Here is a 12,996-nt window from a genome sequence, read left to right as displayed (position 1 = left end):
CCACTGGTGGGAAGGAGAACGGGTCGGGCTGCCTGGCGTCGGGCCCCCAGGCAGGAGGAAAAAAAAAATAGCAGTTTTTCAGACCTAGCCAAATTTGCTCTAACTGCTCTTTGCTTGCCGCACTCTAATGCTGAATGCGAACGAGTGTTCAGTAAAGTTAACCTCTTTAAAACTAAACAAAGAAACAGACCGAAAACAAGGACAGTTAATGGGGCTTTACTCTCTGCTAGTTGCATCAAAGATTCAGGAGGGTCATGTGTTCATTTTACTCCTGCAAATGATATGTTTTCCAGAATAAATAATCATGCTCAGATATTCCAGAACGTCAGAGAACTTGAATTTGATTAGGAAGAAGATTCTTAAAGATATACTTTACAATTATTATTGTTATTAATTCCTTTATCATGGGATAGGTATCAGTACCAGTCATGTTTAATATATATATATTTTATTTTACTACTCAGTGATGCTATTTTGATTTTCGATGTTTTGGGGTGCTTAAAGATATGTATGGGTGGGCCTATAAACTCACATATCTTCGTGTTAATTCGTTATCAGTTTAGTTTACATTATGGAAAGAAGTGACGTTCTAAGCTGCATACTTTTTTTTACCACAGTGTTAAAACAATATAGTAATAATTTGTCCATAACAATTGTTGATAACATTAACTAATTATTCATAATTCCATTTTTTTTTCGTTTTTGTAGAGAGAAATGTTTCATTTGTATTTTTTCTTAATTATATATGTAAATTGCAAGATATTAATGACTACAAAGAAATCATACATAAATTCATTATTTTGTCAAATTATAAAAATGTGTTAAATATCAGAAACAGTGTGAGATAATAATTACGATAAAATCTACAATTTTGTACGATATTTTTTACTGAAAACCCATAATTTTGAGGAGCCAGTACGATAATTCCAATCCGAGAGTGTGGCAGCACTGGTGTGATCCTAGAAACGGCGCACACAGTAAGAAAAGTGATGGACTCCTAAGGAGGCAGGATGCAACCCGGAACCCCACACTATAAATACCACCCAGTCGAATTAGAGGACTGTGATAGAGAGAGAGAAAAAAAATATAATAATAACTGGAGTCCGGCTATATTTCTTCTGACGAAGAGACGCTGCACGCAATACTGATATAACATTACAGCTGTAATGATAATAAAGATTGCAGCATATGCCTCAAGAAATAAGGGTTTCTGTTAAAAATTTTGTTTGATATAATCTCTACTTCCAACGGTTGCTGATAAGGCATAAGCAGGAATTATTACGTATTGGTAGAATTGCAATATGTAATGTCAGTGCTGAATGTAGCATGTGTTCGTCAGAAAATATAGTTGGACACCAGTTATTATTAATATTATTATTATTATTATTATTATTATATTATTATTATTATTATTATTACAAGTAGAACGCACTAAAGGCGATAACTCGCGAAGCTTCAAGCTAAACCATCAAAGGAAGGGTTACTAGGTATCTGGGAACTCTGCTATGTAATCGCTATCGTTAACTGCTTTATCATCCGCAGTTGGCGATGCAGTTCATAATTGGAGTGATATAAAAAAATATTACGGTAATTACTACAACTCACTGAGTGTAATCCCATATGCGATGAATTGTATACGAAGACTTTTAGAGAAATAGTCGGTTGGTATTCGCGTCGTTTCCAGAAGCGTAAGTCTGCAAGCTGACATGTCGTTATTTTCTCTGCCCTCAAAGCTTACCTATTATTATCACATGCATTGTTGAATAGAATAGTTTATTTATTGTTCCATAATCAATTCCCCTCCTCAAAAAAGAAAAAAAGAAAAAGAAAAACAGTATGAAATTCACCTCCAAATATGATACCGAGGGTTACCCTGTGACTGAATAATAGTTCTAGGTAAAAATGTTCTGGGAAATAATTACCAACCATCATCAAAATACGAAAATCAATATTTTTTTAATAATTTGATTTATATGACTTTAAAAAAAAGCGCCTCATACTCCGCAGTATTACCTGTCTATTAAGATTCATGAAACTAAAAGAAAAATAAACTTTTGATTTATAATGAGTGTAGTACTTTGGAAAATGGAAACGGTAACAAGTACTTTGGAGAAATCGTCATCCACCCACAAGGTAACTTGACTAAAAAGTTTCAAAAAGCAGCAGCGATAAACAAAATGTGAAAAATACTTGCAGTAATTAGGTAAATCAGAAAATTAATGATTAACCATCCAAACTCTGGGCTTAGGCAAATCTTAATCAATTCTTAATTTCTGAAGTTGGCAGCTCATTCAGAGATTTAGGCAACACGATGACCCGGTCTTTTCATAATCTAATTTTTCTCTTCTCTGTAAGAAAAAGACATCAAACAATTTGAAAGAGTTCATTCTATCTGGACAGAGCAATGGCGAAATTAATCGATAACTCTTAATGAGACAATTTCAGTCAATAAGATATTAGGGCGAATTTACTTGAAAAATATTACCAGTGTCACGTCAGAGACGTGACTGTCGACTCTTGATAGGAGTTTGTTTAAATGCAGCTTTCAAGCATGAGAGACTTGATATTTGATGGGATCATTAATTCTCGCTATCGGTACATAACGGTAAGTCACATCAGTTATTCACAGCTTGTTACCAACAAAGTATTCATATTTCCTTGTTCTTTTGTTCACGCCTTGAGTGTTGATGCATAATGAACTTGCATGCACGCGTTAATCATCAGGAAACACAAACACGCTTAGATACATACATACATACTTACATACACACATAACTATCTGTCTTTCTAACTATCTATCTGTACACACACACATATATATATATATTATATATATATATATATCTATATATATATAATATATATATATTATATATATATATATATGATCACAACACGTGATCTCTTTATCACACATCACCACAGATGAAGAAATAAAAGTGCTGGTGTAGGTCCTGACCGGTTTCGACTTCATTTCCAAGCCATTAGCAGTCCTTCGTTAACGGCTTGGAAAAACAGTCTAAACAGGTCAGGACTTACTGCGCCAGTCTCTTACTTTTTCTCCTGTAGTGGTGTGATATATACTCGTGTATATATATATATATATATATATATATATATATATATATATATATATATATATATATATATATATATATATACACGAGTGTATATCACACCACCTCTGGAGATATGTATATATATATATATATATATATATATATATATATATATATATATATATATATATGTCATATCACATTACCGTGATTCATATACATATATCGAGCTACAAATGTCCTTTAATATCTAATTTGCTCTACCCAGGAATTAATATATTTTCATATATGTTTGACCGAGGGGGAATTTATTAAGCGATAATAGAATTGCCGGCCGACAGGCGCGAACCATCGACCTCTTAATTCCAGGACTGGCAGTGAAGCCTTAGCCAACCCCGCCACCGCAAGAGATAAAAGTTTATGCCGCCTCCCATCTCAAATACCTGCCGCGCTCAGGTATTTTTTTGTATTGGAGACTGCATCAAACCCATTTCGTCCTCGGTAGCGTGGTAGTGCTTTTGCCCGCGCGTAGTCATTATATAAGTCATATCACATTACTGTGATTCATATACATATATCGAGCTACAAATGTCCTTTAATATCTAATTCGCTCTACCCCGGAATTAATATATTTTCATATATGTTTAACCGAGGGGGAATTTATTAAGCGATAATAGAATTGCCGGCCGACAGGCGCGAACCATTGACCTCTCATTTCCAGGACTGTCAGTGAAGCCTTAGCCAACCCCGCCACAGCAAGAGATACAGATAGCATGCGGAGGAGATCTGAGGTGAATGTCTTTTAGATGAATAATGAATAGTTTCAAAGCCTCATTCTGGCTATATAGCCACTAAGAAGAAGACAACTGCTGGAGGAATTACAACCCTCACTTATCTGAGAAACAGGCTGTGCCAGTGAGGCCTTCCAAGACTATGGGTTGATAACAGTGTTTTGGATGAAACAGAAAAATTAATTAGTAAACTACTTAAGAAACCAAGAGAGGATGTCGTGAGGTCCAAAGGCTTTCCCTTAACTTCTGGCATTTCAGGGCTCAGCAGATTTTGCACGCAAAGATAATAGAAGAAGGCACAGGTTTCTTATTGGGTCGACTTATGGGGTCGGGCATATTAGAGCCATCTAAGGATGAGTTAGACGAAAACTATGAAACAATTCTGTATTTTTTTATTACTAATGGGTAGAAAGCTCCAAAATATTAGGTTGGCTGGGAGGGGAAAAGCCCAGTTTGCAGGAGATTTTGGAGATACTTCCAACGAAGGAGAACAGTGGACTGTTAAAAGGAAGAAAAATTGAAGTTCTCAGTTCTTCGATGTTTAGCGTTACACAACTTCGCTGCAGATTGGAAAATCTGAGAATCTTATATAGCTGGGTGAGAGATTCGAGGTAGGTCTGCTATACCATTTCCCTGCGTTGAATACTCAGAGAGCAAGTATTCTCTCACACTAAGGCCTAGACGGAGAGGGTTTAGAAAGAAGGAAAACCCTTAACTTCTACCTAGGGAAGAGGCTAAAAAATTTCCGAGGGGAAAATCAGGAACAAAAGTAAGAAGTTTAAGTTCCACAGGCAGATAACACATCCTAGGATGATGCAAAAGTAGAGAATACTGTATGGTGGTAGTGTTTGAAACGGTATATATGTATATATATGTACAGACAGATATGTATGTGTATATTATATATATATATATATATATATATATATTATATATATATACATATATATATAATATATATATATATATATATATATATATATATATATATATATATATATATATATATATCTATATACACACACACACACACACACACACACACACATATATATATATTATATATATATATATATATATTATATATATATATGTATAGATATATATAATCTACAATTATTTATTACGGATTCAGTACATCACATGATTTAGAAGTATTTGGTAAACACAACAACAACTCATGAACCATGACGAAATAGATGACTCACCCGAAGAGTAGTAATTGTCCAGAAGCGAGTTATCCGAGTCCTGACCTGGAGAGTTTTGGAGGAGCTCACCTCGAGAGGCCCAAGGGTCAGGCGACACTCGGCTTTGACAGCGCCCCCCATGGCGTAAATCTGCAACGAGTACCATAATTATGCTTGATGGATGAGTGTGGTTGTGTACATTTATGTATATTTGTCGACACACGCTACTATCTGTTTATCTATCTATCTATCTATCTATATATATATATATTATATATATATATATATATATACATATAAACATCGAGCTCGAGCTACAATGTCCTTTAATATCTAATTCGCTCTACCTCGGAATAATATATTTTCATATATGCTTAGCCGAAGGGGAATTTTTTTCACGATAATAGATTTGCCTGGTCCCGGGCGCGAACCCATGAAGACATTCAAATCCATATGAATCTCGGTAATGTGAAATGACTTTATATATATATATATATATATATATATATATATATATATATATATATATATATATATATATATATATATATATACACATGTTACCGAGGTTCTATCCTCGGTGCAGATTCAAAAGGGAAATAATATGTTGGTAGCAATGACCCTATAGCAGCAAGGCACTGAGGTGACATTCTAAGCCTCTCTCAACCTCTCTCTCTCTCTCTCTCTATCAATCTCACATAATTACCTAAGGTAACTAAATCAGACTCGAGAACTACAAACATACATTTATTTAAGAACAAAGTATTAACTAAATAAATCAGGCTCTTAACAAAGATTTAACTGAAAGACTAAATTCAAAATCCAAATAACTCAAATAACCCTGAGGATCGAATTAAACCTGTCCACCCCTTTCTCTACAATAATTAACATTAGCTTAGTCACAACATAAGCAACTAGAAATGTCATAGCACAGTCTTATAAGTAACACTAAAACCATGGAACTATCCGTTAAGTTACCATTTTCAGATAAGTTCCCATCGCCAGAAACAATCTGGAGATAGACGGAGAAAAAGAAATCCCACATAAGTCAATTTGCAAATAAATCAAAATGCCAAAAATCAAAAGGTCATATGGAAAAGGACATCTTTGAAATAAATGTTTGAGAATACAACAAGACAAGCCACACTTGGGCTTAAAAGTAAGTATGCTTACCCATTCAACCGAATGCACATGCACTAATTAAAATTCAACTTAAAGACGGCCATCTTGGCGCTTCGCCGACTTTGTATAGTTCTCCATCTTAGCTATCTTACTCTCACATTAAGTAGGGGAACAGCTCGCATGTATGCAAGCATGAATTCATTCACAAGACACTCCCAAATAAATGACGTAAATACCACAGAACATATTCATGACGTCATATACAGATCATAGTCACACCTATAAAATCTACTCAAAACCAGATTCTTGCTTCAACCTTTACATGAGCATAGGATGTGGTCTGTTCTGTTTAGGTTGCAACCTTTGACATCGCGCCATCCAAACCTGATGTGTCTATATTTCCAGAGCTCGCTTATGTCTCCGTGGGATCTAACACTGAATCTTCTGTTTTAAAGAAAGTCATTGCTCATCACATCTATTTATCAACCATTAGTTAACAAAAAAAAAAGACATTTCAAAGATAACGAATCATATTCATAATGGTGTTTTAATTATATTCTCAATATCAATCTATATATTATATATATATATATATATATATATTATATATATATATATATATATATAATATTAATATATATATATATAGAGAATCACGGGCAAAAAATTGATGAAATAAAAAATCTGGGTAGTAAAGTCCAGAAAAAGAAAACAGATATGGAGGTCAGGGGATACATAAACAAAAGGGCGTCGTTATATAATATAATTCTATATATATATATATATATTATCACATATAACTATACATATATATATAATATATATATTATATATAGTTATATATATATATATATATTATAATATCTAAATTGTCCTAAAGCCTTATAACTAAAATATTCCCTCGCATCGGAACCAAAGAAAGGCGGCAAAGGCCCTTCAAACTGACTCTCACAAAGTCACTAATGAAGGTGGGCTCCAAGGACTTGATTGCACTGTCTAGGAGTTTGCCTTGCAGGCTGGACACCTTTACATAACAGGCGTATTTTAAAATGAAATCTCAACTTCATTGGCTCAGCTGATACCAGCTAATGATTTTATGACCTTTGAGCCTGTTGGAGGGCCGCTTGTTTTAGTGTGCATATATATATATATATATATATATATATATATATATATATATATATATATATTAGCTGGTATCAGCTGAGCCACTGTTAAGTTGAGATTTCATTTAAAAACGCCTGTTATGTAAAGGTGTGCAGCCTTTACATACACACACACACACACACACACACACACACACACACACACACACACATATATATATATATATATATAGATATATATATATATATACATATATATATATATATACATATATATATATATATATATATATATATATATATATATATAATATATATATATATATATATATATATATATATATATATATAATATATATATATATATATATATATTATATGAATATGTATATATATATATATGTATATGTATAACATATGTAAGGCCTAGGGGTTTTGATTAATAATATATTGTTCGTGCGTTCTCTGTGACCTATGGAATGTGGAGAACAGTGCAGAGGTGACGACCTGAGAGTAGCTGATCAATGAGTTTCTAGGGGATGGCGTGAGATAAAAATGCTTAATTCGTCGAGTTAATGTACGTCAGTTTATGAACTCTTCTCAAAGTGCCTTTGGGAAACTGGTTGTTGCCAGTAATATGAGGCGTTGTCGAAGTGTGCATTCGTATGTGCGTGTGCGCCTCTTCTATTCATAATGTATCACTAGCCAAGTCTATGGGAAGACTTGCACAGAGATTCGGGGGAGGAAGGCAAAGCCACGATGGCGGGTGCCAAAGTGTTTTTTTAAACAGTGATGTGATATCCGGTTGGGAAATGGGTAAGTGTACCTTTACTTTAGCCAAAGGGATGGCTTGTTTGATATCTTGTAAGATGTTCCATTTTATTAACTTTGTCTTTAAACTTGTGTGTGTACTTACCGGGATGTGTTCTGTATCTTTGGAACAGACGGATCTGGAAATGCCGGGGGATAAAGAGTTCCCGGAGGGGTGTGGTGGGGGTGGGGGGGGGGACTTTTGGGTGACTTGACATTGTAGTTTTTGAGTTAGTCTGTAAGACTGGATTACTTAGTTAATTGATTTAGTTATTCTTGTAAATAAACGTTATGTTATGATGCAACTCTCTCATTTTCATTACCTGTTAGAATGGAGAGAAAGAGGTGGAGAGAGAGAGAGAGAGAGAGATTGTCGGTGCTAGAGAGAGAGAGAGAGAGGGGGTGATTGCCGGGAGAGAGAGAGAGAGAGAGGGATGTGTGTGTAATGGAGAAATGGGGTCTGCCTTCCGTTTCGTGTCCACGCTTACCTTATGAATACTGGGGGTTCTTCCCCCCATGTTATAGTGGTGGCAGACGGTTAAAGAGGGGATATAAAAAGTTTTGTTTTTCTTTTCTATGCCTAGGAACGCCAATGTAGAGATGAGTGGCCAGTTAGAAAATAAAAGGGGTAGAGAAAATATCCGTCTGTGGGATGGGGGGATGAGGAAAGAATTTCTATTAGGGTCATCAAATTTGCCCGCACCGAGATTCTTCAGGGCGGGAGTCGTGAGACAAACAACTCAGTCTAGTTCATGAGTGAGTGTTGCTAGGGGTCATCTCACCGATCGCGTTTGTATTGTGCCGACGAGATTTATGCGTTTTACGAAGAATTTCGAGTTCCTTTTGTTCCCATTATGGAGTGGTGAGTGTTAAAACTTGGTTTGAAGGGAGAGAGTTTTTGTTTAAATATTTCAGGGTTATGGGATTGGTTCAAGAGGTCAACAATTTTTCTTGTCTTTGCCCCATAGTGACGTGTTTTCTTTATTTGCACGTGTTTGTAATAGATGTATGCATTCGTCTTTGTTTAAAACATAGGAGTGTATTTTTCTATGCATGTGAACTGTGCTTGGATAATCATATTTGGCTTAGTGACACAGAGCGGCCACAATTTTACGGGCTCAGCACATTTCTGCAGAGAGGCGCCTTGCATTGCGAGGGTACGGGCATCCCTTGGGAGGGTAGTTGCATGGGTACCACTAGCCTCACTCGAGAGATAGTGCAGGGATGGGCACTAGTGTATACCTTGGGAAGGGGTCCTCAGACACTGTTCAAGGGGAGATGGGGATACTGCTGTGTATACCTCGGGCTGTTCTGCGCTCGACTGAGGGGTTGTTCTCACGGGGGGGGAGAAATTTTTTTTTTCTCAGTGTGGGTGAACTCCCCCTTTTCCTTTTTTTTCTTTGTGTTGGGGATGGGTCTGGCCTTGACCATGAATGCTAAGATATCAGCTGATTGATTAGTTGATGAAGTGAAATGCCCGTGGAGTATTTTTTTTAGAAAAGAGATTTTTCTTTTCCGAAAATGAGAGGAAAAGTAGTTAACATGCACGGGATGTGTTATATGTTTCTTTGTGCCTTGAAAGACACAAATATAAGGGGGATACACAGATTATTTTTTTTTTATTGTGTTGGAGAAATTACTTTGAAATGCTGATGATTGGTGTTGTATCTGTGTTGTGTGGCAATGGTGTTATGTCATGGTGTTGCATGCTGGAGAAATTGTATGTCATAGGATTCAGCAATACTGTTGTATGCTATTTGAATTTCACCCTTACTTGAGATTTTTGCAAGAGAATTATTGCTATGAAGAGTTATTATTATTATTAATAATGATTATACTTGAGATGTATCACGGGAGGTTTACTTAAGTATAATTATCATTACGGGAGACTTGTTTTACGAGAGAGTTTTGAGATATTTCATGGGAGATTAGTTGATAATTATTACAGATAATTATTCAAGGAGAATTATTACAATGAATTAATGGGAGAAGTCTTGTGTTAATTATTTGTTAAGTTTTTGTAACTTTGGAGAATATTTCAGTGATTCACGGGGATGAGTTTTGCTGAATCTTGATGAATCTGATTGAATCTTGGTGAATTGTGTTGAATCTTGCTGAATTTTGCTAAACTTTTGCTGAGGTTTTTGCTGAATTTTTGGAGAATGGACAAGCATTAACTTTGGTGATAATTTTTGTACTGATACTGATGATTTTAATGATAGCAATTTTTTTTTTTTGTTTTTTTTTTTTTTTTTTTTTTTTTTTGGTGATTTTGTGATAATGATATTTTTGATACTGATTTTTTTATACTAATACGTGGGTGCCGTTAATGCGCCATCAAGGGAGGTGAAATCTTTTTGATTGGAGGGAAACTAACAACACATTATTTTAGTTTGTTTTTTTTTCTTTTCCTTTTTTTATGAGTTTAGCAGATAATTGCTTGACATCTAGTGAGTTACGGGAGATAGTTAATGGTGCCGTTGATTTTTCTTTTCTCCTTTTTTTGGAAATTAGCCATCGCTGACACAAGTTTTTTTTACCAAGGGTGAATTTGAATTTATTTTTTCTCTCCAGTGGTGTGGATATTTTTTAAGTCTCAGTTCATGATTAGAGTCATTTAAGAGAAAGTGTTTGTGTTTTAGCTATTTGATGCTATAGAGAAATATATGGGAGAATATTTTTTGCACGTTTTGAATGCATACATAATGGCACTACATTTTTTCTCTGGATATTTGTGTTCCAGAAATTGTGAGTTTTCTTGCACAATACATTAGTTGTATTTGTGACAACTTGTGAGAGATAGGTAAACTGGTTAAGTTTTCTAATGGCTATGTCGTAGTGCATATGGGGAAGTCTTTGCTTAGACACTGTGAGTTGGGAATTCTGTTATAATGACTTGTGGCACATTGGTGATTTTTTCTAGAATTTTCTAGACAGTTTTATTTGCCGAGTTTTGACCTTTTTGGAGTGAGTTTTTATAGTTTTTGACTATAACATTGAGTTATTCTCTGGAGAATTGGAGTTAGAATTGAGATATAATTGAGATATATTATTTTGGGGAGATAATTGGAGGTATATATTATTTTGGAGTTATATTTGAGATATAATATATGGGAGATATATGTTTTTGGCCATTTTTGATATTTGCCAATGTGATATGAGCTATGTTTAGTTCAATTATTTTGCAGCCATCTTTGTTGCAAATGGAGACACATATTTGGAGATTATGGGGCAATATTTGTGAGTGAGTTAGTTGCCTTGAGTGCACATTTTTTTGGAGGTAGGATTTCATTTTTTGATATTCCTTTTTTGGAGATATATTTTTTGGAGCCTTGTTTTGTTCCACATGGAGTTATTGGGGAAATAGAGGTAAATATTTTGTATTTGCCGAAATAGAGGTGATTATTCTCTATTCTTGGAGTGGTGTCTTTTTTTTTTACTGACATGTGGCTATCGGAGAAATAAGAGAATAATATAAGGGGGTTGGTTATTAACCAAATGGAGGAAATATTTTTATAACCGGAGTGGTGTTATTATTAATATGGTGTCTCATAATGGAGTTGGAATTAATCTTTGGCGGGTGACCCTTTTTTTTGTGGTTATGGAGTTTTTTTGAGCAAAGAGAAGATTTCTGTGGTTCTCTTTTTTGATTTCGTGACTATTTAGAGAGAAGTGGCATTACTGCATTACGAGTCATTTGGAGATGTGTGTGCATTTTTTATGTTCACAAGTGTGTTATTCTTGGAGAAATATAATTTGGGGAAAAGTCATGTTGAGAGAATAAGTCTTCGAGACAAATTTTTGAACACATTAGTCATATCCTGGAGTTAATTCTGTGAAATGTGTCTGTTAGATCTTTTTTTTCTTGAGAACCATGAGTTTCCAAACTTATGTGTCTGACTAGACAATTTTTGTGCTGTTGTTTGAGCATGCGTCCGCAGGCGATTTTTCTGCTGACAAGCGATGTGATGAGCGCTGTGCTGTTTCTTTTCTTCTGATGATGATAGATCAGAATTTTTGCAATATCTGGAAATGTTGGCTATAGCATTTCACGAAAGCTCATGTGTAAGAGTTTGCTTTCTGGCAAATTCCGTGGCTTTACATGGAGCATTTCTTGGGAAAACGCGGGAGTTATGCATATTATACATGTATTATGTATTTTGTGATTGGGGAAATCTACTTGTGATTATCCTTTTTTTTATTGTTTTTCTTCCTTTTCCTATGAGAGATATGATTTGGGGATTGAGCTTAAGTAACATTTCTTTTTTGGACGGGAGATTTGATTTTACCGGGAGATGTAATTTTTCTGGGGTTGCTATTTACGTAAATGGGAGTTTGACATTAAGTCTCATTGTGATTAATTATTGAGCAGTAAAGGGGTTTTTGCTGTTAAAAGTTGGAGATTTTTGCTGATTTTGTGGGTTGTTTAAATGTCAGAACTTGAGAGAACGTTTTTGGGTCTGGGTGTTACGTGATTCTTTTCTTTCTTGAGCTCGTTACGAATTTTTTCTTTTTTTTTGTGAGCACATTCGAGTTTGAAATGTGATTGCAGAATTCCGTGGAGTTGCTGTGATTTCTGAGTTGTGTGTGTGCTGATGTGCGAGTTTGGAGAATTAAGTTGGAGAACTTGATGTTTTTTTTTCTTAGAGAGTTGTGATAATGACTTATGATTTAGTAGTCATATTAAAGGGAGTTAATTGGGAGACGTTCAGTTGGTATTTCTGACCTTTTTGAGATCATTGTTTGATAGAGGTAGTATGTTTGGGTTAATTTTCTTAGATTGACCAAAGACTTGACTGACATACTAACACACACCCAAAAAAAGTCGTTCCCCGACACCAGCAACCGTCCACCAGCCGTGCCGAGAGGTTGCTGTTATTTTACTCCAGGGTGATTACAAGTATTTCCATGATGGGTGATC

At 35.0% G+C, this 12,996-nt stretch overlaps 1 protein-coding gene across 1 annotated transcript in view; it reads right to left on the bottom strand.

Annotated features, from left to right (window-relative positions):
* The window catches only part of LOC135198597 (uncharacterized), a 430,841-nt gene that overhangs the window by 27,822 nt on the left and 390,023 nt on the right, over window positions 1-12,996 (bottom strand). Inside the window, exon 6 of the mRNA XM_064226329.1 lies at window positions 5,059-5,187. Within this exon, the coding sequence (XP_064082399.1) occupies window positions 5,059-5,187 (129 nt within the window). The remainder of the gene's footprint in view (window positions 1-5,058; window positions 5,188-12,996) is intronic.

The sequence above is a fragment of the Macrobrachium nipponense genome, chromosome 22 (assembly GCF_015104395.2).
Source record: "Macrobrachium nipponense isolate FS-2020 chromosome 22, ASM1510439v2, whole genome shotgun sequence".
Lineage (NCBI taxonomy): Eukaryota > Metazoa > Arthropoda > Malacostraca > Decapoda > Palaemonidae > Macrobrachium > Macrobrachium nipponense.
Note: the sequence above shows the minus strand (reverse complement) of the source record. Positions and strands in the feature narration are given on the sequence as shown.